The sequence below is a fragment of the Babesia bovis genome, chromosome 3, assembly GCF_000165395.2.
Source record: "Babesia bovis T2Bo chromosome 3, whole genome shotgun sequence".
Taxonomy (NCBI): Eukaryota; Apicomplexa; class Aconoidasida; order Piroplasmida; family Babesiidae; genus Babesia; species Babesia bovis.
In genome coordinates this window covers 961,720-986,252 of record NC_010575.1, presented here as the reverse complement: position 1 = coordinate 986,252, position 24,533 = coordinate 961,720, and the positions used below count along the sequence as shown (strand labels likewise).

Here is a 24,533-nt window from a genome sequence, read left to right as displayed (position 1 = left end):
TTTTAAATGGTCCATTGAACTACATATGTTAACATGCTGTGCAACTCCGCACTAACTGCGCTTGGTGAATTGAATGTCACCTAATTTAAAGGGGCTGGTACCACTCTTATCACGCCTCCTTTTGTTTTTCAACTTAACAGGGTCAATGATACCCCTCTTAGCATCGATCTCCATGGCACTCATTTCCTTGACCAACTCCTTAGGGAGGTGCTTGAATAACACCTCACTCTGAAGGCCACTGTAAAAACGATTCTCACGCTCATGGTCATCCAAATCAGGAATTATTGGAGGCATGCCCTCATGATAGTCAGCAGCCTTGTTAAAAGCACGCTCCTCAGGAAGCACCTCAGGGTCACGGTAAAATGAAGTCTCAGCAACAGGTACACAACCCCTGAACATTCCACGAGGCTTATGAGGATTATTAGCCACCTTAAAACATAAATCGTCAACAACCTGATTTCGATTTGAACCTAAGCCGTAATACTCACGCACATGAGCAATACGGTCTCTAACCTCAGTTATAAATGGTATCACACCACCATCACCTAAGGCCTGGGATAAGGGTTTACCAAAAATAGTGAATAACATGATACGCTGAGCTGTAACAGCATTTTCCAACTCAAATGGCTCCTTTAAATTATCCTGCTCACGACGGCGAACAAAAAAATGACGCTGACGACGTAAACGCTTTACATGAGCAGCGTAACGATTCTTGCCATAAAGCGACCACTGCCGAACGGGAACCTGGCTAAATGAATCCCTTGGCAATAACCGATATGAATGAACCAAGGGATAACAAGTGATAGACATATATAGCAACAGTGTTGACAACAAATAATTATAAAACAACGTCATATCCAAAACAGGTCCAAAGCACCTTAAACAAATTTCAAATGCTTCACCTCAGATATCGACTCTTGAAATGATGAAGTAGGAATAACCTCGTATTTTGCATCAACTACATTCGACTGGAGCTTGTGAAACCTTCCACGAAGACCTATGTAACGAATAGCTACCCTAGAATTACCAGATATGTATATAGCCAAGCTCAATACGTCCTTAAACTTTAATAAAGAAAGCTTGTGTAAAAATGAACCGTGATAATCAGGAGCGACTTGCAACTCCTGAGATGGAGTAACAACCTCAATGTCACTAAAGTCAAATTGAGGACGATTAGCAAACAATTTAACAGATATCACCTCATCACCCTCGTTGACTATCAAGAAATGCGCAATGTCACAAGGATTACTAAAAGGTACAATAAATAAAAGCTCGTTGTCTGATAATGAATCACTACGAAGAACAACCTCAGATAACCGGTTATCGTATGGCTTAAAAACCAAACGACCTTCCTCTGGACGTGAGTCACTATTGAGAACACGTACAGCTTCCAAGTTTATCTGACCACGTAAACAAATCGACGATGTGCCAAGTTCATGTTCCGCCTTGCAACCGCAGCCGGCGGAATGCATCTTGGCGGTCTATAGCTTCACATCAGTAGTTTGTAACACGTAGAACCCCGCTCAAAGCATATTGCAGTTTTACGTAACAGAAAATACTGCATATCATGAATAGATGTACACTGGATAACAACATCAACAGTAACACACAAGACACTAAGCTATAACTATTAAAACACAATGAATTATTTTGACGATGTTCTCTACAATGTTACTACAAACATAGATTTAACATAATCTAGATTCCAAAGTGTGTTTACGTTACATCGATCAATATCGCGCGTTCACGGGCTATGGCTAGGTACAAAGTATGCTGACATGCAAGTAACAAATTAACACCACTGATTTGGATTATTTATTTGTTATTTATGCAGAAGAGTAATAAACATTATATATCGATTACTCCCACTGGGAATCACACAAGGAACAAGCATACGGGCACTCACTTGTAACCCCGTAATACTAAATGACGTTATTATGCTTTCGATAATTGGAGCATAAAATTTTGGGCGAGGATATTAAACTAAAAGTGAATACCATTTCATCAAATGCAGTATGATAACGAATATAATCTTCCATGGATGTAATGTAATCCGTGGTTACAAAAAGTACAGCAAATAATATTACCCCTTTCAAAAATCATATCGCAAATTATATGCATGAACACAATACTGTGGCAATGCCTTCGAAGTGATTTAAACGAAGAACTCCATTAACCAATGATATCGATTTGGAATTGATCTGCCATAATGGATTTCCACGTTGCATCAAGTATCAAGACTTTTGTCACATGCATGTCAGCATTGCCTTTCACGTATATCGCAGTATTCATCGTCACGTGGTTAGGTAACCTGGATGGAATTGAATTATCGCAGCGCTTAAAAGCAGAACTATGCAACAGATTTCTCCCAAATGATTGGAAATACAGCGTCTGGAGTTGTTATGATATCAGAGATAATCACATAGACATGGATGACTTTGAATCAGTTTCACTCTTCTCCAATGCCCAAGAAGACTTTGCAACGCTAGTGAAAACTAGTAAATTAGAAAATGGAGTAAAAGTTGAAAAGGAAAATAAATTGATATATGCAACTAGAGAACTGATAAACGTATGTACTAAGTGGAACGTTGACAAAGAAGTATACAGGATCTCACCAGTTATTGCCACAACAATACTTGACAAACTATGTCCCATGTTGAATGTCCATATACAACACATTAATGAAGACGAAAGTACTCCCTGGTCAAATGTCTATACTGTATTGGCCAATATGGATAGCCATCATGAAATGGATATTGCAAATGTTGTATCACAATGTGACGTTATAACTAATGACTCCGTTAACCGTATACGCCACAACGCGTCAGGAAATTACTTTAAACATGTGGTCAGCCCCGTACTGGAATATATGAAGTTGTATGTGAAGGACGATGCGTTTTTGCAAATCGTTACCTCTGACGAACTACTGGCCAAAGCCGCACCCATGGCCCACGTGATGGAAATAGCGTTACCAGCCCATATTAGTACAAGTCCCGAAAGATCAACGGATTCGTTGTTGAGGTTGTTTAGCTCTTTCCCAGAGGCAGCATCTATGTTTGCATTTGCTCTTGAACACAATCTCGTCCAGTACCCAACGATTAATGCAGATACACAAGATGAGGCAATGGCACAGTGGAGCGTATTCATCGCAAGTTTGCAAGTTATGGTAACAACAATGTTCGATAAGCTTGCGTCTTTCTCACAAATCGCATCAATCAAAGGTATGAATATGAACCTAGACTCACCATTGGATGGTTACTGGGATAAATTTGCAAAAGACGGGCCATCAAAGGCATACCTGGCAAACCTCTTTGACAGAATTTCCAAAACTAAGGTCCATCCTGAATATTATGCCACCATGGCATACAGTGTAAATATCGCAGACAAGGTTACTTCATACCTATTCGCAAATAACGCGGTCAATGTAGATACAACACTATCACGGAGAAGACTCGCAGAAACTGTAATATTCCACCTGATTCAAATGTGCAAATTTGCTTTAGCAGACAAGGATAAAACCGGTCAAGTGTCGTTATACGAATTTGCTGGAACTGTAGTCAATAATGTAGACCCGGAGCAGCTGAAACAACAAGTACAGCAAATATTAGAGAAACAAGGAAAGATTATGGTACAATATGACCTCGATTTCATCAATTGGCGTGCTAAAGTAGTAAAGAGACAATATAGAAAGGCATTAGAAGAAATTAGCGGAAAATACAATGAAGTGCTTGATACTTTCATGATAATAGATGCTGATGGATCGGGTGACCTGTCATTGCAAGAATTCTTCCAACACGCATACATAACGGCGCCACTCACTATGTTGGACATACGTGCGTAGATTACAAATATGAGCACCGTCTAGAATGTAATACAAGATTGTACGAACATTGCATAATCTGGATTCATATATATTAGAACTATTCATACTATATATATATGTATTAACATTTTAGAATGTTCAAGGCGATATCCAATCGAGAAAGATGTGGCGGTTGCGATATGACCTCCATTGCAGATAACGCATAACACGTGTGATAGAGATCAACAGGCTTCGTAGGCTTGTCACGAAAACCACCACCAGGGTTCTGCGATATACATAAAATGTAAGCCTTCAAAAGTAAATGGCTTAGATCACTAGATGAATTTATTGGCTCGTTTAATAAAGCTAAAGTACCAGATAGCCAAAAGGAGTAACAAACGTCAACCAACTTGTGAGGGCGACCCTGAAATCCTAGCTCAGCTGTTTGACGTTGACGACACCACTGAAGCAATCGATCAGTATCTATGGCGTCCAACGAGTTCAAAAGCTTAAGAGCTGCCGTGCCGCAGTATACGTAGCCTGCATGAGATTCCAAAAATGGCTCACCACCAATACCACCGTCATAGCCTTGGCACATCGCAATACGAGCTGCAACGCCCTCCGATAACTCTGGATCTAATATATCGAGTAGAAACGCTGAAGCCACAGCACAATAAATACCACGAACGTCCACTTCACCACCACGATGTACAGTGAATGTACCATCAGGCTGCTTCATATCGAACAAAAATTTACGGATCTTCGCTGTGTCCAACATATTAACACAACCAAACATCTTGAAACAACATATAGCAGCATATGTAGTAGCCAAATGTCCAATCTGACCAGGGCCACCACCAAAGCCACCAGATACACTGTCCCAGCATGAAAACAAGCTGTGTATAGCACGATCCTTATATAGTGAAATGTCAGCACCCAGAATGCTCAAGCCATGTAATGACCAATAAACAACCCATGGTTGAGAGCAAGTGAAATTGTCAAGCTGGACTACTTTAGCAGCGCCACTTACTGTAAGGTGCTTTGCGATGTAATGGATGTGAGAATCACGCGACAGTGGGCACATTTGGCAAAGTATGTTGCCAATCCTGCGTAGAAAATTAAAAGGATGCTTCCGTAAATCAATGCGTAGCACACCGTCCGATATGCAAAAGTCACTTAAGATGGATAACGCATTACGTATAGGAAAACAACGTGATAAATCCCCTATCGATATGCTAAAACAATCTGCACCGTCATATTTAGGAGATTCAACTATATTGTCCCCAAGATATTCCAATTTCAAATAACGACTCAACGTAGCACTATATATAGCAACGCAGTCTCGTTCCACCAATGACTGAGCTTGTATCGATGCATTCGTACTCCCATTAAGACCATCTGCTTCATCAAAGTCACAGCCCTTGCATACGTTTACCATATAGCAAGCCAATACATCGCCTGCGCTCCTGCTCAGACCATCGCGGATGTCTGTGTAATTGTAAAAGTAACGTAAGTAAGGCTTTAAATGAACAATATTGAACATAAATGTACCTAGAAAATAATAATGGAATATTGTAAAGAGTGCTACATATAGACATCAAAATTTATCAAGCTATGTATAGGTCGTTGTAGATGATATCAAAAACTGGCTGTTATACATACCATTGGTAGACATTGCAGTACTATCTCCAGTATCCTGCAATAATTATCTAAAGGATCATGAAATAACTTACATTATCTATACCGACATCAGGGCTGTCTACACCGGAGCAGCACGCTTCTAATCGTGTTATAGCACCTTTAATGCGTCTAATTATACGTTCTTGTACCTCCAGCGTCATCCTTATAGAGTAACAGTTATATATAACATATCTCAAGTTAATGTGTTGCGATTTTTACAAAAACCCAACTCGAAGTGTATAGGCAATTACTTGAAGATTCTATTACAAAAATTAATTCTTGTGGAATATAATTGCATCAGCAATACATATATCAGCAATGTGTAAACTGATTTTGTTATTGAAAGGGTTATACTCCTATTGAGATTCATTCTGCTCGTTGTTTTATGTATGTGCATTGTTGCATCAATTCCTAAGACCGACCACCTAACAGTTTAGACGTGTTTATAGATTGATTTATGTCAATATTATGTATTTTCTCTCTATGTTCAACATACACTATGCTTACCACGATGGCAACAGATGATTTATCAGCAAAACCTTAGTGTACCGACTATATTCCAATGGTTCATCGCATCACTAAGCATCCACACACAGTGCAATAGCTCATATGTAACTAATCTATTTACTATAAAATGAATTCAAGAGGCACGGAAATCAAGAGGTCACCTACTTGGCCTCTGCATTTATATCCAGCAATTAATCATGCCAAAATTAAATCACGAAGAGATACGCTGACATCAGAGAAATCCCTAAATATAGTACCAACAGAACACAGGTCCGCTAAATCATGGACAAATAGGCCTAAAACCTTAACTTGTTCACAAGATTCACGCGTTCTGCGCATTATAAACGACATTATAGATCTGATAGAAGGAAATGCATCTAGCGTAAACAGGATTAAGCCCAATAATATAGACCAACGAAACGATGATAAAAATGCAACATCAAATCTGAGTAGCCTGTTAACTACACGACTGCAGGAAATAGAAGCTTTGCGACTAAATAAGCATGCCACCAAATCACTACAAGATGAGAAATGCACAAAACTAAAACATGCACCTTCAGATTTACATAGACTAAAGACATGTGATACATTAGAAGTATCCCATTCTGATTCGGATGGACCCTACCTGGATGATCATGAATTCGATATTATGATAACAACTCCATCGACATATAGCACGTTGTCTAAACGACCTGTATTAAACATTGCCCATGCCAAATTAGATGTCCCACTTATTAAGGAAGCTGCTAAACGGTTGAGGTGGGACGTATGTGAGTCAAATATAAGTGGTGATATTTTCTGGTTTGCTAACTGCCTCACTGAAGCCACAATCAAGGAACATTGTAAATCCCTATTTGGAATCACGTACAATAAAGTATCACTAAACAGATTCCCAGATATCCAAGGTGGTGCTAGAAAGACATTATTCGCTTGCCTGACACATATTTATGAGAAGTACACAAAAGATGATCCATATCTATATAGTCCAGCAAACTGCCCTAAAACATATGTATTCCCACGCGGATATGAAAGCGTTACACGAATGTTAAAGTCAGACATACCCATGATTCTTAAGCCGTCAGCGGGATCAATGGGTAGTGGTATAAAAGTCATTACGAATCCAGAACAGATACCACAGGCTGTTGCCCATGGAAGTAATTATGTTTGCCAGGTTTATATCGATAGGCCAATGCTGCTAGAAGGCTGTAAATTCGATTTTCGAATATATGTACTCATCACTAATATTGGAGGGGGATTCCGAGCCCTGCTGTCTACACTGGGAATTGCACGAAAATGTACACAACCATATCAACGTCCCGATAAAGAAAATTGTCACGACCCTTACGTACATTTAACCAATTATTCGATTAATAGGCATAATAGCCAATTTAGGAGAAGCAAATATGCTGGGGACAGCGTAGGCAACAAAAGGACATTGCACTCTGTTCTTGAAACGCTAAAAAGTACCCACGGCGTCGATACAAAGAAGATATGGAAACAAATAACATCATTGAGTGAAGCTGCCATATCAATTATATATCCCATCATACAAATCAATGCGGATGTTACGGACGCCTATAGCTTCCAAATCATGGGACTGGATATGCTACTGGATGAATGTGGCAAGATGTGGCTCTTGGAGGTAAACGCAAACCCGAGCTTACAATATATGTACACAACAAATGATTCCACGAAGACAGATTTTGTGGATTATCACATTAAAGTGACATTGGTGGAAGAGTGTTTGAAGTTAGTACATAGAATGCGATGCGGATACCCATCCACAAATGAAATGACGAAGTGGATTGAATTAAAAATTAGAATACCACCCGAAATAGGTGAAGTTACAGCGCTGTATACAGAATATAGAAAGAAGTATCAACAAGACGATATAGAATGTGACGACTTGATACGTTTCTTTAAACATAACGGGTTATTGACGCCAATTAAAAATGGAATAATGAAGCAAAACAACAGCGTTAGATCGATCGTTAAGCATAGATTCCAGGATGTAAAGGATGCCGTTAAAAATTCATTCCTTAGAAATCACACACAATACTCAGTTAAGGGGTTTCCCGAATTTCTCAAATGTATTGAAGCCTTAGCATCGTATACTTTTTATAATGTTGGCAATAGATTCTCTAAAGAGATGGTTGGCAAAAGTGAAAGGAAATCTAATAATGACATACGCAAAGAATTATACAATCACCACAAGGCTACAGAAGCATCGTGTCTATGCTGGTTAATGGACCACTTGCAATTTTTCAAAGATTTTAGAGATTAATATGAGCAGTTATAAAGTCAGTCAAGCGCCACTTAATGGCATGCCAAAGAGATGAACGCCTTATCGTGCATTTGACTTCGCTGTATGGTGCCGAATCTACACTAGTACGTACGTAAAAAGTATTCTATGCATCTAATAAAAATGATTCTTATAATGAAACGGGAGTTAATTGCTAAGAAGGTCACGATAAACGTTTAAATGGAGTTTTGCATGAAACATGTAACAACATCAAATGAAGAAGTGATAATTGTCCATTCCTAAACAGGTTGAAATGGAAATGGACAATCTGCTAGGTGATGAAGTAATCATAGATCTTGAAAATTTGGATTGTCATAATGTTGATCACTTTTTCGGGGATGATTATATTTTCTCACAAAAAAAGCGGAGAAGTTTGGGTGAAAGTACAACGGATTCTTCAAGATCTGCTACACACACACCTTCTTCACAGATTAGGAATGGTCCCGCTGTATGTCGTAAACTGTATAATTACAAAAAAGGAGGAGGAGAAGAGTCGCCATTTCTTGATCGCAGGCGGCCACGTTGGAGCTCATCACTAACTCTCAAGGATAAGATTGACAAATTCCTCAATACCCACGTTGCGAGCAGAACTGATGTATGTGATGGAATCCCAACGACACTCTCTATATGTAATCAATTTGAGCTCTCTAACCATGAAGCCATGGTGGCCGATGTTGATCGGGTACATTACTATCGTGCAGCCATTTTCTGGTCAGGACATGAGGATTCTGATGACGTACCGTGTTGTCATATAGAACATCCCGATTCGGTAAAAGAGCAGATTCAAGAAGGTTACAACAAGCTACATTGCAATCAGGCGCTCATCGCTCCACAAAATCACAACTATACAAAAAAGTTATCAAAACCTAGGCATTACTGTTCTAATAAAAAGGTCTTGGAAATTGGTACCGGGCCAATGTGCGTTCTGGCCATGAATGCATTGAATGCGGGAGCCAAAGTTGTTGATGCACTTGAAGTGTCTACAAGCTCTGCCAGATTAGCGGCAAAACTAATGGCAGCATATGGCGTATCTGATAAAATCAAAGTTTTCAATTGCCACTCCAAAACATTTTTCTTCGATACCGAATCTTTTTTTGGATTAATAGGACAAAAACAAGATAGAGCAGAAGAAATTGAATTGCCACCCAATCCTCCTTATGATATGATAATAAGTGAGATTTTGGGTGATTTCTGTTCCCAGGAAGGAGTGGCAGATGTGTTTTTGGATATACAGCGCCGCATCCTATTTAATAAACCTGAGTACATTAAGAAGGTGAAAAGCATACCGACCTCGGCTGCAACAATGTATATACCCTGTGTATTCCCAGATGCTGAGAATGTGACCAATAAGGCACTATTACAGGAAGAGATGACCATCTTTAGCCCAAATTACAAAATGATGCAAAGTGTAGGATTAAAAATAGATAACCTGCCTATATCCTTGCAATGGAGAACTCTGGAGCACTTGCAGTTTGAAGAGTGGATGCAACTGCAAATGTGCCAGCATTATGAATCTGCTTTTAATATAACAAGCTCTGGTCCCATGTGTGGTTTCTTGGTTGGTATAGATGTAGAGATAAGGCCCAACGAACATTTCGGAACAAGATACGGGCATTGTGAGTCGTGGTACACCAACGTGCTTTTATATGATCAAGAGTATCTTGTGTATAATGGAGATGTGGTTCTAGTAAGGTCAATAGCTAATCTGACAAACTATGTAACTGCGAACTGTATGGGAGATAAAATCCAGGCTTCTCGACCTTCTTACTCGATTAGGTCGTACATTTTAAGTCCTATCAATCCCATTTTCTGGGATGTTAATAATTATGAAGTTTATACATATAAAAACGGAGTTGATTCGCAGCAAATGACATGCCCATGTATGATAGGCTGCGCCCTCAAACCAGTTACCAGCGTGAGCATGGCGACGCTGAATAAAATCAACATGGATGCAATTAACACTGGCTGTTCTGAACCATACGATTGGTTGGAAAACTATAAGTTCGTATGTCTTGGTGAGACTATTTACCACATCAGATTACGCCCGCCTGTGATTACTATTGATTATAAGGAGCAGTCTTCCGCAGCGTTCACAAATACACCATCGGTTAAACGGAAGTTACCAACAGATCCACCGCGTCGCTACAAGAAAATGAAACAAAAGGGTATCTGATGCATATCTATGTCAGCTACGCTCATCTAAGTGATGAACGAACTCCAGAGTCTACAACAATACGTGAGACAATAAACAAATTAAATGAAGTTATGAACAATGTAATGTTATTGATGTCTTCTAGAGTTTATTGTAACGCGATCGATTTTCAGAGTTAAATATTAATATACCCATACATAACACATATTCAAATATAACTGATGATTAAAAGGTCAACGAAATAGCATCATATACCTCCAACATAGCTTGTAAGATTCACACATATGATATCGCTCGTGCATGACCCATTAATCGCTAAAGTTTAACTACAGTGGAACCGCAAAGATTTTATAGCATTCTCAATAGGCATAACAAATGATTTACACCCATAACAGAATAATATAATGTTGAAAATATTTACAATACACCCTATTCCGTAGGTTATTGACGTATATATATATATATATGTACACTGAAATCACCATATAACATATATGAAACCTAAATATAAAATATAATATTGACAACAGTAGTGTAAGTTTCTACTTCCTGATGCTTACGATGACGGTAACAACCACAAAAATCATGAATGAAACAGCATGGTTGTGGTAGTTAATGAGAGCCTCGGCGTAAGGGGTAGCAGGATCAAAGCCACCTACTGACGTACGCCAGCGCTGCGGAGCATCAGCCCTGTGCAACAATATTTATATACGTAAATGGCACTCACCTAGCTGGAGCCAACCAAATAGACGGTACGCGAAACCTCTGGCGTATCTGATGTATAAGGCTAGTTTGTTTGGCCTTATTGCCAGATTTATCACCTGACATCGCGATATATTGATGTAGAAAATGTTAATAATCAGCAACACATATTCGTAATGTTATTATGTTGGCTTATTTGCTCGTATCGCGAGGCTATCTCAGTGGGGAGACAAGTCTGGAATAAAAATCTGTTAAGTTCGACACATATCTTGCTCACGTTGTGATTGCATTGTGCTATATTATATTTTGACTGAAAATAAATGGAGTCCCTTCATCTGATGTAATTTATTTTCCTTTTACATTAAAATGGAAACACATAGGAGGTGTGCACGGTGCTATTATTCATGTATCAGCCATGCTATTTAAGGCTGCTGCCCCGTGAGATCCTGAATTTCTTTATTTTATCTGTTGAATATAGGTTTAGCTTTTGTGTTCGAGGTGTCATATATCAGCTTCCAGAGTCCCAGTTAAATAATGTATATTTTAATGATATATGGTATTTGATAATTATCTTGGTTACATATGTCATGTATTAACTTACTACATCAAATAAACATTTTGGATTCATGGCCATCAGCGTTTGCCGAAAATGATTTACACTAGAATAGTTTTACATTTCATTTTCAAAATATTGGGGATTTTGAATATTGTACATTATGTCAGTATATACATTTTTCATACGATAATGGTTCCATGATTCGAATTTAAAGGCTGTTCTTCGTCCATAATAACGCAACAATACTAATTTGACTTTGATCCGTGTACCAGATTAATTCGCTATATGTATCTCCTTAAAACAGCTCATGTCCAATATTGGCAAGTTTTCTGATGACTTCCATAGCACTCCGATGGGCACTTTGATTAACGGTGTAGTACACTCATTATATGGAGCAATGTGGTAAAGGAGTTGGCGTGTATATTTTGTATAAGAGGCTGTTTTTAATAAATTCATGACATTAGTACAAGGATGTAGTTTTATATTTATCTTATGCATTTCAAAAAGTCATGAAATCTGTATGGAAAATCTCCTTGTCCCGTGGTCAAGCAGCTAACATATTAAATACGTTGTTGGCCGATAACGGACAAAAAAATGTTTAAAATTCTCTTTGAAATCGCCCTTTGATGGTCACCATCGTGAAATCATATTGTCACGCCGTATACAATATCAATATTTCATCGCTTGTTCAGGCATATCTACATAAAACAACCATTCATTCTAATGCATGGAGCTGATATAACACAATAACAAATTCGTATTACTCGCAATGTATTTCCACACTGAAACAAAAATTATGACAGTTTGATATAGCTAATGTTTTCGCACCTAGCCACCAACAATTGAATGTCTAAATTTTATCACACTTCATTATATTACTCTAACAAATTATTTTATAGATTTTTTGTATGTCAATAAGCATCCAATGGTGAGATTTTGGTGCAAATGTTTCATTCCAATATGTGGAATACAGTTAGTTGTCTATATGGATGTAGTGTATAATGTAATTTTAGAATTGGATGACTTGCACCAACCAGATTGCATTACCGTTCATCATGGATCATTTATGGATAAAGGACGTTATAGAAATTTCAGTAGCAAGATAGAACATATCGATAAAATCCTTTATAAGGGTAGGATAGTGAAAATACTGTGGTCTATAGGAAAAATACCGGACGATGTTTTTGTACAACACTATATAAATGATAAGATTAATATAGTGGTAATGACAAGGCGGGTAACAAGTAATGACAGGAGTTGCAGATCTTCATACAAGGATTTAAATACTATGCGTCCATATAATACCAGCAGAAAAACAAAACAAGAAGTTGTGGGTCCTGTATTTTTATATCTAGATGCCAACGATGAAAACATACATCCTCTTATATTGACACATTTTGATAACAGCCAACCTACAGTTAGAAAATGGTATATAAAGCCAAAAACACGCCCGAAAATCTCTGCCGAAAGGCTGGAACATTTAAGACATCTTCATGATACGTTGTATATATCGCCTTTTGTAGGTATAGAACCATCATCTGATGAATATGAAACGAAACATGCATCCATTTATTCACTTGCTGACGCAATAAAATGGGTGCCTGGAAGTCCCGAAATCAGCATTACGATTATAAGCGGTAAAACTGAACGCGAGCACTTCATTACTATTCCAAGTATTGAAGGTGACTTATTCAAACCAAAAGGAATTATGCCATACGCAGAAAGCGCTGTTAGAATCATGGATTTTCATAATTGGGGTGGAGGCTGCACAATAAACATTGATGTGGGCAGCTTTGAAGTCAACTCTCGGCTCATGATCATAGTGGCGAACCTAAAGAGGGGAAATTGGTGGTACAGCCAATATTGTTTAGCAAATGAAGCGTTTTCAATCTATAAAAAAATAAATGTAGTGGATCTTCAAAATGATGTTGCAATATATGAATGCGTTTCAGGCGAAGTAATTACGCATGTTGAAGTATTCGAAAATAGAGTCGACCATAACATATTCATCTTACTTAATATCAAAAAGACGACGTCTTACACATATGTGGATATCCAAAAGGTTTATATGAAAGAAATTACTGCAGGGGGCGTAATATATTATGATATTAATTTACCGGGTATAGAACCATTCATTACTATGTTACATAACATCAATGTAGAAGCACCCGGTTAAAATTAAAATAAATTTAGCATGCTTTCTTTGTAAGAAGATTGATCAGCACAGGTGTAGCAGGACGTAGTGCATCTAATGATTATCCCATGCAATTGTCGAGCCCTTCAATAAACAACACGCTTAATTTCTCTTCAAAAGCATCACTAAATTGGATGAAAAGGACTCAATGTTCAGCCATGTTGGTGTCTACGTCTACATGAAATAGACACGATTTAACTGTTAGGTTGCCTTAATCAACCTTCCATAACATGACCATCAATTAATTTTTTAACCAAAAGAAAAATTGATTTTGTATGATATATAGCTAAATGCTAAATATACAACACCATACGTAATGAATATGTAACTGATAAACGGCAGATTTCAATGCTAGTTGATAACGCATAGGTATTACAAGGTGGATTGTGCTTCCTTTTTGCTGAAAACCTTTAGTCTGGTCAGTACTCACGTGTATATGTACACAGTAAGTATACTGTATAAATATCTGTTATTTTAAACTCATCAAATTGTGGGAACAGTGAAGCTCTTGCCGTAATGATTACACCATTTAAATGCAATGGTTCGATATCTATTTTAAATAACTTCTATTATTTTTAATTGTGTCGGAATCATTTATATGCTATGTCATATTAACTTGGGGCACTTTTATGTGCCTATGGTAACATGATGATGCATGAAAAAATACGGTAAATCAGTGAGAATAGATATTGAAAGCACTAGTGTAGTGGGTGTTTGGTATCAATATACGTACGATTAAAGATATCTACTTTGTGGGATAAACCAAAATAAAATGGTGGAAAGTACGAAACCTTTATGTAACAAACATATTCAGGAAAATTCTAATACGATACAATCCCACACCATCCAATAACAGAGTTATCAATGTGATAGACTCAATAGACAGATTTATTTTGTGAAACATGCATTTGATTATACAATCGGGAAGTTATTATTGAGAGTGGGGAATCATGGATTCCGCAGCGCAAAAAAATAAAACGCCAATTGCTTCCATGTACCTAAAAGTTGAATCAGGTTTTCAATAGAAGCAACATAAGAAAGCTTCGTTTAATCACCACTGGTAATGCCCTATTGCGAGCGATAACATATATAACAAATATAAGCCTGGAGAGAATATGATTTTTGGTTAGGCATCATACAATACCATTCATAGCAATAATAAGACCGTAGTGGATAGCAATTAAAACAGCTCTATTAACAACAAATAATCGGAATACATTAAAGCCAGTTCTACTGCATACCCAGATTATTCACAGTGGCGTAATACGGAATATTGGAACTAGGCAGCAAATACATGAGATACGAAAATGAAATGCACTTTTACTGTTTAAAAACAATGCAAACGATATATATACAAGAACAATTGTATTTTATTATGTTACATATCATATAAATTCCAACGGCAGACATAACTACAGAATAAAAATTATATATCGTTAGATTTTTATACCATTGTAAAGAGTAAATATGAAAGGGCAGTGACCATTGTGCTTAAACCGGAATCTTTCAAAAGTGATTAACTACAAAACTGATTTGCCATTATTACATATGACACACGATATTTGAAAGGTCCTAATATAAGGTGTTCCCAATTTAATTATACAACATTATTTTAATGCAGTTAATCATAAGTGATGCTACCCAGATCGAGAATGGCTTAATAAAACACTTGGTGATCATAACTTAACATATCAGAGCTGACACATTTTTCATATCACCTGTGATGTGTAGGAACAAACAATGAAATGGTCATCTATTGCATGATTCATGACGAAAGTATTGACCATAAATACATGTAAATTGCTCGCTCATGGCAAAATGAACACATATTTCCTTTATCGTGAAACAACTGTCATGAAGAATGAAATGTGCACGTTGCAATGAGAGGCCACCAACACTAAGGCGATGTGCAAGCAGACTTCCGTATTGTAGACAATGTTTCATCAATGAGTTTGAAAAGGAGGTGTACGACTTGATTGAGGAACATAAACTTATAGTTGACGGAGATGTTGTTTGTATTGGGGTATCCGGTGGCAAAGATTCCTCAGTTCTTGCCCATGTGCTGGCTACCCTAAAAGAAAGATACCATCGCAAATGGACTCTTTATCTATTGGCTGCCGATGAAGGCATCAAAGGCTACAGAGATGATTCTTTGGGCGTAGTCATGGGTATGAGTAACCCTAATTATGATGGGTTGAAAATACTAAATTTTAAAGAAAGATTTGGATTTGATATGGATGAAGTAGTATCGTTAATTGGGCAGAAAAACAACTGTACTGTCTGTGGTACTTTTCGACGTCAAATATTGGAGATTGGCGCGAGGATGCTTGGCGCCAACAAGCTGTGCACTGGACACAATATAGACGATAATGCTGAAACCGTTCTTCTCAACATATGCAGAAACGATTTGTTCAAATTGGCAAGGAACCTAAACAGTCTGGATTCAGTGGGTAGTACTGCCAAAATGGGTGACAAATCTACTGCCGACTTACGTGAGGTTACTGCATCTACGACATCAGGTATGCATATTAATAATGAAGCAACACATATTCGTAATGTTATTATGTTGGCTTATTTGCTCGTATCGCGAGGCTATCTCAGTGGGGAGACAAGTCTGGAATAAAAATCTGTTAAGTTCGACACATATCTTGCTCACGTTGTGATTGCATTGTGCTATATTATATTTTGACTGAAAATAAATGGAGTCCCTTCATCTGATGTAATTTATTTTCCTTTTACATTAAAATGGAAACACATAGGAGGTGTGCACGGTGCTATTATTCATGTATCAGCCATGCTATTTAAGGCTGCTGCCCCGTGAGATCCTGAATTTCTTTATTTTATCTGTTGAATATAGGTTTAGCTTTTGTGTTCGAGGTGTCATATATCAGCTTCCAGAGTCCCAGTTAAATAATGTATATTTTAATGATATATGGTATTTGATAATTATCTTGGTTACATATGTCATGTATTAACTTACTACATCAAATAAACATTTTGGATTCATGGCCATCAGCGTTTGCCGAAAATGATTTACACTAGAATAGTTTTACATTTCATTTTCAAAATATTGGGGATTTTGAATATTGTACATTATGTCAGTATATACATTTTTCATACGATAATGGTTCCATGATTCGAATTTAAAGGCTGTTCTTCGTCCATAATAACGCAACAATACTAATTTGACTTTGATCCGTGTACCAGATTAATTCGCTATATGTATCTCCTTAAAACAGCTCATGTCCAATATTGGCAAGTTTTCTGATGACTTCCATAGCACTCCGATGGGCACTTTGATTAACGGTGTAGTACACTCATTATATGGAGCAATGTGGTAAAGGAGTTGGCGTGTATATTTTGTATAAGAGGCTGTTTTTAATAAATTCATGACATTAGTACAAGGATGTAGTTTTATATTTATCTTATGCATTTCAAAAAGTCATGAAATCTGTATGGAAAATCTCCTTGTCCCGTGGTCAAGCAGCTAACATATTAAATACGTTGTTGGCCGATAACGGACAAAAAAATGTTTAAAATTCTCTTTGAAATCGCCCTTTGATGGTCACCATCGTGAAATCATATTGTCACGCCGTATACAATATCAATATTTCATCGCTTGTTCAGGCATATCTACATAAAACAACCATTCATTCTAATGCATGGAGCTGATATAACACAATAACAAATTCGTATTACTCGCAATGTATTTCCACACTGAAACAAAAATTATGACAGTTTGATATAGCTAATGTTTTCGCACCTAGCCACCAACAATTGAATGTCTAAATTTTATCACACTTCATTATATTACTCTAACAAATTATTTTATAGATTTTTTGTATGTCAATAAGCATCCAATGGTGAGATTTTGGTGCAAATGTTTCATTCCAATATGTGGAATACAGTTAGTTGTCTATATGGATGTAGTGTATAATGTAATTTTAGAATTGAATGACTTGCACCAACCAGATTACATTGCCGTTCATCATGGATCATTTATGGATAAAGGACGTTATAGAAATTTCAGTAGCAAGATAGAACATATCGATACAATCCTTTATAAGGGTAGGATAGTGAAAATACTGGGGTCTATAGGAAAAATACCGGACGATGTTTTTGTACAACACTATATAAATGATAAGATTAATATAGTGGTAATGACAAGGCGGGTAACAAGTAATGACAGGAATTGCAGATCTTCATACAAGGATTTAAATACTATGCGTCCATACCTTATCAGCAAAAAAACAAAGCAAGAAGTTGTGGGTCCTGTATTTTTATATCTAGATGCCAACGATGAAAACATACATCCTCTTATAATGACACATTTTGATAACAGCCAACCTACAGTTAGAAAATGGTATATAAAGCCAAAAACACTCCCAAAAACCTTTGCCGAAAAGCTGGATCATTTAAGACGTGTTCATGATACGTTGTATATATCGCCTTTTGTAGGTATAGAACCATCATCTGATGAGTATGAAACGAAACATGCATCCATTTATTCACTTGCTGACGCAATAAAATGGGTGCCTGGAAGTCCCGAAATCAGCATTACGATAAAATGTCGTACAATTAAACGCGAGCACTTCATTACTATTCCAAGTATTGAAGGTGATTTATTCAAACCAAAAGGAATTATGCCATTCGCAGAATGCGCTGCGAGAATCATGTGTTTTCATAATTGGGGTGGAGGCTACACAATAAACATTGATGTGGGCAGCTTTGAAGTCAACTCTCGGCTCATGATCATAGTGGCGAACCTAAAGAGGGGAAATTGGTGGTACAGCCAATATTGTTTAGCAAATGAAGCGTTTTCAATCTATAAAAAAATAAATGTAGTGGATCTTCAAAATGATGTTGCAATATATGAATGCGTTTCAGGCGAAGTAATTACGCATGTTGAAGTATTCGAAAATAGAGTCGACCATAACATATTCATCTTACTTAATATCAAAAAGACGACGTCTTACACATATGTGGATATCCAAAAGGTTTATATGAAAGAAATTACTGCAGGGGGCGTAATATATTATGATATTAATTTACCGGGTATAGAACCATTCATTACTATGTTACATAACATCAATGTAGAAGCACCCGGTTAAAATTAAAATAAATTTAGCATGCTTTCTTTGTAAGAAGATTGATCAGCACAGGTGTAGCAGGACGTAGTGCATCTAATGATTATCCCATGCAATTGTCGAGCCCTTCAATAAACAACACGCTTAATTTCTCTTCAAAAGCATCACTAAATTGGATGAAAAGGACTCAATGTTCAGCCATGTTGGTGTCTACGTCTACATGAAATAGACACGATTTAACTGTTAGGTTGCCTTAATCAACCTTCCATAACATGACCATCAATTAATTTTTTAACCAAAAGAAAAATTGATTTTGTATGATATATAGCTAAATGCTAAATATACAACACCATACGTAATGAATATGTAACTGATAAACGGCAGATTTCAATGCTAGTTGATAACGCATAGGTATTACAAGGTGGATTGTGCTTCCTTTTTGCTGAAAACCTTTAGTCTGGTCAGTACTCACGTGTATATGTACACAGTAAGTATACTGTATAAATATCTGTTATTTTAAACTCATCAAATTGTGGGAACAGTGAAGCTCTTGCCGTAATGATTACACCATTTAAATGCAATGGTTCGATATCTATTTTAAATAACTTCTATTATTTTTAATTGTGTCGGAATCATTTATATGCTATGTCATATTAACTTGGGGCACTTTTATGTGCCTATGGTAACATGATGATGCATGAAAAAATACGGTAAATCAGTGAGAATAGATATTGAAAGCACTAGTGTAGTGGGTGTTTGGTATCAATATACGTACGATTAAAGATATCTACTTTGTGGGATAAACCAAAATAAAATGGTGGAAAGTACGAAACCTTTATGTAACAAACATATTCAGGAAAATTCTAATACGATACAATCCCACACCATCCAATAACAGAGTTATCAATGTGATAGACTCAATAGACAGATTTATTTTGTGAAACATGCATTTGATTATACAATCGGGAAGTTATTATTGAGAGTGGGGAATCATGGATTCCGCAGCGCAAAAAAATAAAACGCCAATTGCTTCCATGTACCTAAAAGTTGAATCAGGTTTTCAATAGAAGCAACATAAGAAAGCTTCGTTTAATCACCACTGGTAATGCCCTATTGCGAGCGATAACATATATAACAAATATAAGCCTGGAGAGAATATGATTTTTGGTTAGGCATCATACAATACCATTCATAGCAATAATAAGACCGTAGTGGATAGCAATTAAAACAGCTCTATTAACAACAAATAATCGGAATACATTAAAGCCAGTTCTACTGCATACCCAGATTATTCACAGTGGCGTAATACGGAATATTGGAACTAGGCAGCAAATACATGAGATACGAAAATGAAATGCACTTTTACTGTTTAAAAACAATGCAAACGATATATATACAAGAACAATTGTATTTTATTATGTTACATATCATATAAATTCCAACGGCAGACATAACTACAGAATAAAAATTATATATCGTTAGATTTTTATACCATTGTAAAGAGTAAATATGAAAGGGCAGTGACCATTGTGCTTAAACCGGAATCTTTCAAAAGTGATTAACTACAAAACTGATTTGCCATTATTACATATGACACACGATATTTGAAAGGTCCTAATATAAGGTGTTCCCAATTTAATTATACAACATTATTTTAATGCAGTTAATCATAAGTGATGCTACCCAGATCGAGAATGGCTTAATAAAACACTTGGTGATCATAACTTAACATATCAGAGCTGACACATTTTTCATATCACCTGTGATGTGTAGGAACAAACAATGAAATGGTCATCTATTGCATGATTCATGACGAAAGTATTGACCATAAATACATGTAAATTGCTCGCTCATGGCAAAATGAACACATATTTCCTTTATCGTGAAACAACTGTCATGAAGAATGAAATGTGCACGTTGCAATGAGAGGCCACCAACACTAAGGCGATGTGCAAGCAGACTTCCGTATTGTAGACAATGTTTCATCAATGAGTTTGAAAAGGAGGTGTACGACTTGATTGAGGAACATAAACTTATAGTTGACGGAGATGTTGTTTGTATTGGGGTATCCGGTGGCAAAGATTCCTCAGTTCTTGCCCATGTGCTGGCTACCCTAAAAGAAAGATACCATCGCAAATGGACTCTTTATCTATTGGCTGCCGATGAAGGCATCAAAGGCTACAGAGATGATTCTTTGGGCGTAGTCATGGGTATGAGTAACCCTAATTATGATGGGTTGAAAATACTAAATTTTAAAGAAAGATTTGGATTTGATATGGATGAAGTAGTATCGTTAATTGGGCAGAAAAACAACTGTACTGTCTGTGGTACTTTTCGACGTCAAATATTGGAGATTGGCGCGAGGATGCTTGGCGCCAACAAGCTGTGCACTGGACACAATATAGACGATAATGCTGAAACCGTTCTTCTCAACATATGCAGAAACGATTTGTTCAAATTGGCAAGGAACCTAAACAGTCTGGATTCAGTGGGTAGTACTGCCAAAATGGGTGACAAATCTACTGCCGACTTACGTGAGGTTACTGCATCTACGACATCAGGTATGCATATTAATAATGAAGCAACACATATTCGTAATGTTATTATGTTGGCTTATTTGCTCGTATCGCGAGGCTATCTCAGTGGGGAGACAAGTCTGGAATAAAAATCTGTTAAGTTCGACACATATCTTGCTCACGTTGTGATTGCATTGTGCTATATTATATTTTGACTGAAAATAAATGGAGTCCCTTCATCTGATGTAATTTATTTTCCTTTTACATTAAAATGGAAACACATAGGAGGTGTGCACGGTGCTATTATTCATGTATCAGCCATGCTATTTAAGGCTGCTGCCCCGTGAGATCCTGAATTTCTTTATTTTATCTGTTGAATATAGGTTTAGCTTTTGTGTTCGAGGTGTCATATATCAGCTTCCAGAGTCCCAGTTAAATAATGTATATTTTAATGATATATGGTATTTGATAATTATCTTGGTTACATATGTCATGTATTAACTTACTACATCAAATAAACATTTTGGATTCATGGCCATCAGCGTTTGCCGAAAATGATTTACACTAGAATAGTTTTACATTTCATTTTCAAAATATTGGGGATTTTGAATATTGTACATTATGTCAGTATATACATTTTTCATACGATAATGGTTCCATGATTCGAATTTAAAGGCTGTTCTTCGTCCATAATAACGCAACAATACTAATTTGACTTTGATCCGTGTACCAGATTAATTCGCTATATGTATCTCCTTAAAACAGCTCATGTCCAATATTGGCAAGTTTTCTGATGACTTCCATAGCACTCCGATGGGCACTTTGATTAACGGTGTAGTACACTCATTATATGGAGCAATGTGGTAAAGGAGTTGGCGTGTATATTTTGTATAAGAGGCTGTTTTTAATAAATTCATGACATTAGTACAAGGATGTAGTTTTATATTTATCTTATGCATTTCAAAAAGTCATGAAATCTGTATGGAAAATCTCCTTGTCCCGTGGTCAAGCAGCTAACATATTAAATACGTTGTTGGCCGATAACGGACAAAAAAATGTTTAAAATTCTCTTTGAAATCGCCCTTTGATGGTCACCATCGTGAAATCATATTGTCACGCCGTATACAATATCAATATTTCATCGCTTGTTCAGGCATATCTACATAAAACAACCATTCATTCTAATGCATGGAGCTGATATAACACAATAACAAATTCGTATTACTCGCAATGTATTTCCACACTGAAACAAAAATTATGACAGTTTGATATAGCTAATGTTTTCGCACCTAGCCACCAACAATTGAATGTCTAAATTTTATCACACTTCATTATATTACTCTAACAAATTATTTTATAGATTTTTTGTATGTCAATAAGCATCCAATGGTGAGATTTTGGTGCAAATGTTTCATTCCAATATGTGGAATACAGTTAGTTGTCTATATGGATGTAGTGTATAATGTAATTTTAGAATTGGATGACTTGCACCAACCAGATTACATTACCGTTCATCATGGATCATTTATGGATAAAGGACGTTATAGAAATTTCAGTAGCAAGATAGAATATATCGATACAATCCTTTATAAGGGTAGGACAGTGAAAATAGTGCCGTTTATAGGGAAAAAACTGGCCGCTGTTTTTGTACAACACTATATAAATGATAATGTTAATATAATTGTAATAACAAAACTGCTGAAATGTCATACCATGGGCTACAGATCTTCATACAAGGATTTAAATACTATGAGTCCATATAATACCAGCAGAAAAACAAAACAAGAAGTTGTGGGTCCTGTATTTTTATATCTAGATGCCAACGATGAAAACATACATCCTCTTATATTGACATATTTTGATAACAGCCAACCTACAGTTAGAAAATGGTATATACTGCCACAAACACGCAAGAAATTATCTTCCGATATTCTGCATCATTTAAGACGTGTTCATGATACGTTGTATATATCGCCTTTTGTAGGTATAGAACCATCATCTGATGAATATGAAACGAAACTTGCATCCATTTATTCACTTGCTGACGCAATCAAATGGGTGCCTGGAAGTCCCGAAATCAGCATTACGATTATAAGCGGTAAAACTGAACGCGAGCACTTCATTACTATTCCAAGTATTGAAGGTGATTTATTCAAACCAAAAGGAATTATGCCATACGCAGAAAGCGCTGTTAGAATCATGGATTTTCATACTTACAGTGGAGGCTACACAATAAACATTGATGTGGGCAGCTTTGAAGTCAACTCTCGGCTCATGATCATAGTGGCGAATCTAAAGAGGGGAAATTGGTGGTACAGCCAATATTGTTTAGCAAATGAAGCGTTTTCAATCTATAAAAAAATAAATGTAGTGGATCTTCAAAATGATGTTGCAATATATGAATGCGTTTCAGGCGAAGTAATTACGCATGTTGAAGTATTCGAAAATAGAGTCGACCATAACATATTCATCTTACTTAATATCAAAAAGACGACAACGTCTTACACATATGTGGATATCCAAAAGGTTTATATGAAAGAAATTACTGCAGGGGGCGTAATATATTATGATATTAATTTACCGGGTATAGAACCATTCATTACTATGTTACATAACATCAATGTAGAAGCACCCGGTTAAAATTAAAATAAATTTAGCATGCTTTCTTTGTAAGAAGATTGATCAGCACAGGTGTAGCAGGACGTAGTGCATCTAATGATTATCCCATGCAATTGTCGAGCCCTTCAATAAACAACACGCTTTATTTCTCTTCAAAAGCATCACTAAATTGGATGAAAAGGACTCAATGTTCAGCCATGTTGGTGTCTACGTCTACATGAAATAGACACGATTTAACTGTTAGGTTGCCTTAATCAACCTTCCATAACATGACCATCAATTAATTTTTTAACCAAAAGAAAAATTGATTTTGTATGATATATAGCTAAATGCTAAATATACAACACCATACGTAATGAATATGTAACTGATAAACGGCAGATTTCAATGCTAGTTGATAACGCATAGGTATTACA

General features: G+C 36.6%; 12 protein-coding genes across 12 annotated transcripts; 8 read left to right on the top strand and 4 right to left on the bottom strand.

Annotated features, from left to right (window-relative positions):
- Positions 1–38: 38 nt before the first annotated feature.
- Positions 39–872, bottom strand: BBOV_III004580 (putative integral membrane protein). The gene has a single exon (XM_001611539.2). The coding sequence runs from the start codon at positions 853–855 to the stop codon at positions 52–54; it is 804 nt and encodes a 267-aa protein (XP_001611589.2). The 5' UTR covers positions 856–872; the 3' UTR covers positions 39–51.
- A 4-nt stretch (positions 873–876) lies between these two features.
- Positions 877–1,700, bottom strand: BBOV_III004570 (PITH domain family protein). The gene has a single exon (XM_001611538.2). It carries the CDS (start codon positions 1,470–1,472, stop codon positions 879–881), a length of 594 nt encoding a protein of 197 aa, XP_001611588.1. The 5' UTR covers positions 1,473–1,700; the 3' UTR covers positions 877–878.
- Positions 1,701–2,153: 453 nt separating this feature from the next.
- Positions 2,154–3,846, top strand: BBOV_III004560 (EF hand family protein). The gene has a single exon (XM_001611537.2). The coding sequence runs from the start codon at positions 2,210–2,212 to the stop codon at positions 3,839–3,841; it is 1,632 nt and encodes a 543-aa protein (XP_001611587.1). The 5' UTR covers positions 2,154–2,209; the 3' UTR covers positions 3,842–3,846.
- Positions 3,847–3,942: 96 nt separating this feature from the next.
- Positions 3,943–5,648, bottom strand: BBOV_III004550 (Prenyltransferase and squalene oxidase repeat family protein). Its single transcript, XM_001611536.2, has 3 exons — positions 5,536–5,648; positions 5,465–5,498; positions 3,943–5,290 (listed from the first exon to the last, which is right to left on the bottom strand). Exons 1-3 carry the CDS (start codon positions 5,641–5,643, stop codon positions 3,945–3,947), a joined length of 1,488 nt encoding a protein of 495 aa, XP_001611586.1. The 5' UTR covers positions 5,644–5,648; the 3' UTR covers positions 3,943–3,944.
- A 464-nt stretch (positions 5,649–6,112) lies between these two features.
- On the top strand, positions 6,113–8,303 carry BBOV_III004540 (tubulin-tyrosine ligase family protein). Its single transcript, XM_001611535.2, has one exon. It carries the CDS (start codon positions 6,117–6,119, stop codon positions 8,271–8,273), a length of 2,157 nt encoding a protein of 718 aa, XP_001611585.2. The 5' UTR covers positions 6,113–6,116; the 3' UTR covers positions 8,274–8,303.
- A 146-nt stretch (positions 8,304–8,449) lies between these two features.
- On the top strand, positions 8,450–10,494 carry BBOV_III004530 (uncharacterized protein). Its single transcript, XM_001611534.2, has one exon. It carries the CDS (start codon positions 8,545–8,547, stop codon positions 10,462–10,464), a length of 1,920 nt encoding a protein of 639 aa, XP_001611584.1. The 5' UTR covers positions 8,450–8,544; the 3' UTR covers positions 10,465–10,494.
- Positions 10,495–10,974: 480 nt separating this feature from the next.
- On the bottom strand, positions 10,975–11,316 carry BBOV_III004520 (putative integral membrane protein). The gene is made up of 2 exons (XM_001611533.2): positions 11,171–11,316; positions 10,975–11,133 (listed from the first exon to the last, which is right to left on the bottom strand). The coding sequence occupies exons 1-2, from the start codon at positions 11,269–11,271 to the stop codon at positions 10,986–10,988; spliced, it is 249 nt and encodes an 82-aa protein (XP_001611583.1). The 5' UTR covers positions 11,272–11,316; the 3' UTR covers positions 10,975–10,985.
- Positions 11,317–12,581: 1,265 nt separating this feature from the next.
- BBOV_III004510 (uncharacterized protein) lies at positions 12,582–13,934 on the top strand. The gene has a single exon (XM_001611532.2). It carries the CDS (start codon positions 12,627–12,629, stop codon positions 13,875–13,877), a length of 1,251 nt encoding a protein of 416 aa, XP_001611582.1. The 5' UTR covers positions 12,582–12,626; the 3' UTR covers positions 13,878–13,934.
- Positions 13,935–15,722: 1,788 nt separating this feature from the next.
- BBOV_III004500 (uncharacterized protein) lies at positions 15,723–16,541 on the top strand. The gene has a single exon (XM_001611531.2). The coding sequence runs from the start codon at positions 15,757–15,759 to the stop codon at positions 16,516–16,518; it is 762 nt and encodes a 253-aa protein (XP_001611581.1). The 5' UTR covers positions 15,723–15,756; the 3' UTR covers positions 16,519–16,541.
- A 1,180-nt stretch (positions 16,542–17,721) lies between these two features.
- Positions 17,722–19,063, top strand: BBOV_III004490 (uncharacterized protein). The gene has a single exon (XM_001611530.2). It carries the CDS (start codon positions 17,756–17,758, stop codon positions 19,004–19,006), a length of 1,251 nt encoding a protein of 416 aa, XP_001611580.1. The 5' UTR covers positions 17,722–17,755; the 3' UTR covers positions 19,007–19,063.
- Positions 19,064–20,861: 1,798 nt separating this feature from the next.
- BBOV_III004480 (uncharacterized protein) lies at positions 20,862–21,650 on the top strand. The gene has a single exon (XM_001611529.2). It carries the CDS (start codon positions 20,886–20,888, stop codon positions 21,645–21,647), a length of 762 nt encoding a protein of 253 aa, XP_001611579.1. The 5' UTR covers positions 20,862–20,885; the 3' UTR covers positions 21,648–21,650.
- Positions 21,651–22,838: 1,188 nt separating this feature from the next.
- BBOV_III004470 (uncharacterized protein) lies at positions 22,839–24,195 on the top strand. Its single transcript, XM_001611528.2, has one exon. It carries the CDS (start codon positions 22,885–22,887, stop codon positions 24,136–24,138), a length of 1,254 nt encoding a protein of 417 aa, XP_001611578.1. The 5' UTR covers positions 22,839–22,884; the 3' UTR covers positions 24,139–24,195.
- The last annotated feature ends 338 nt before the right edge of the window (positions 24,196–24,533 follow it).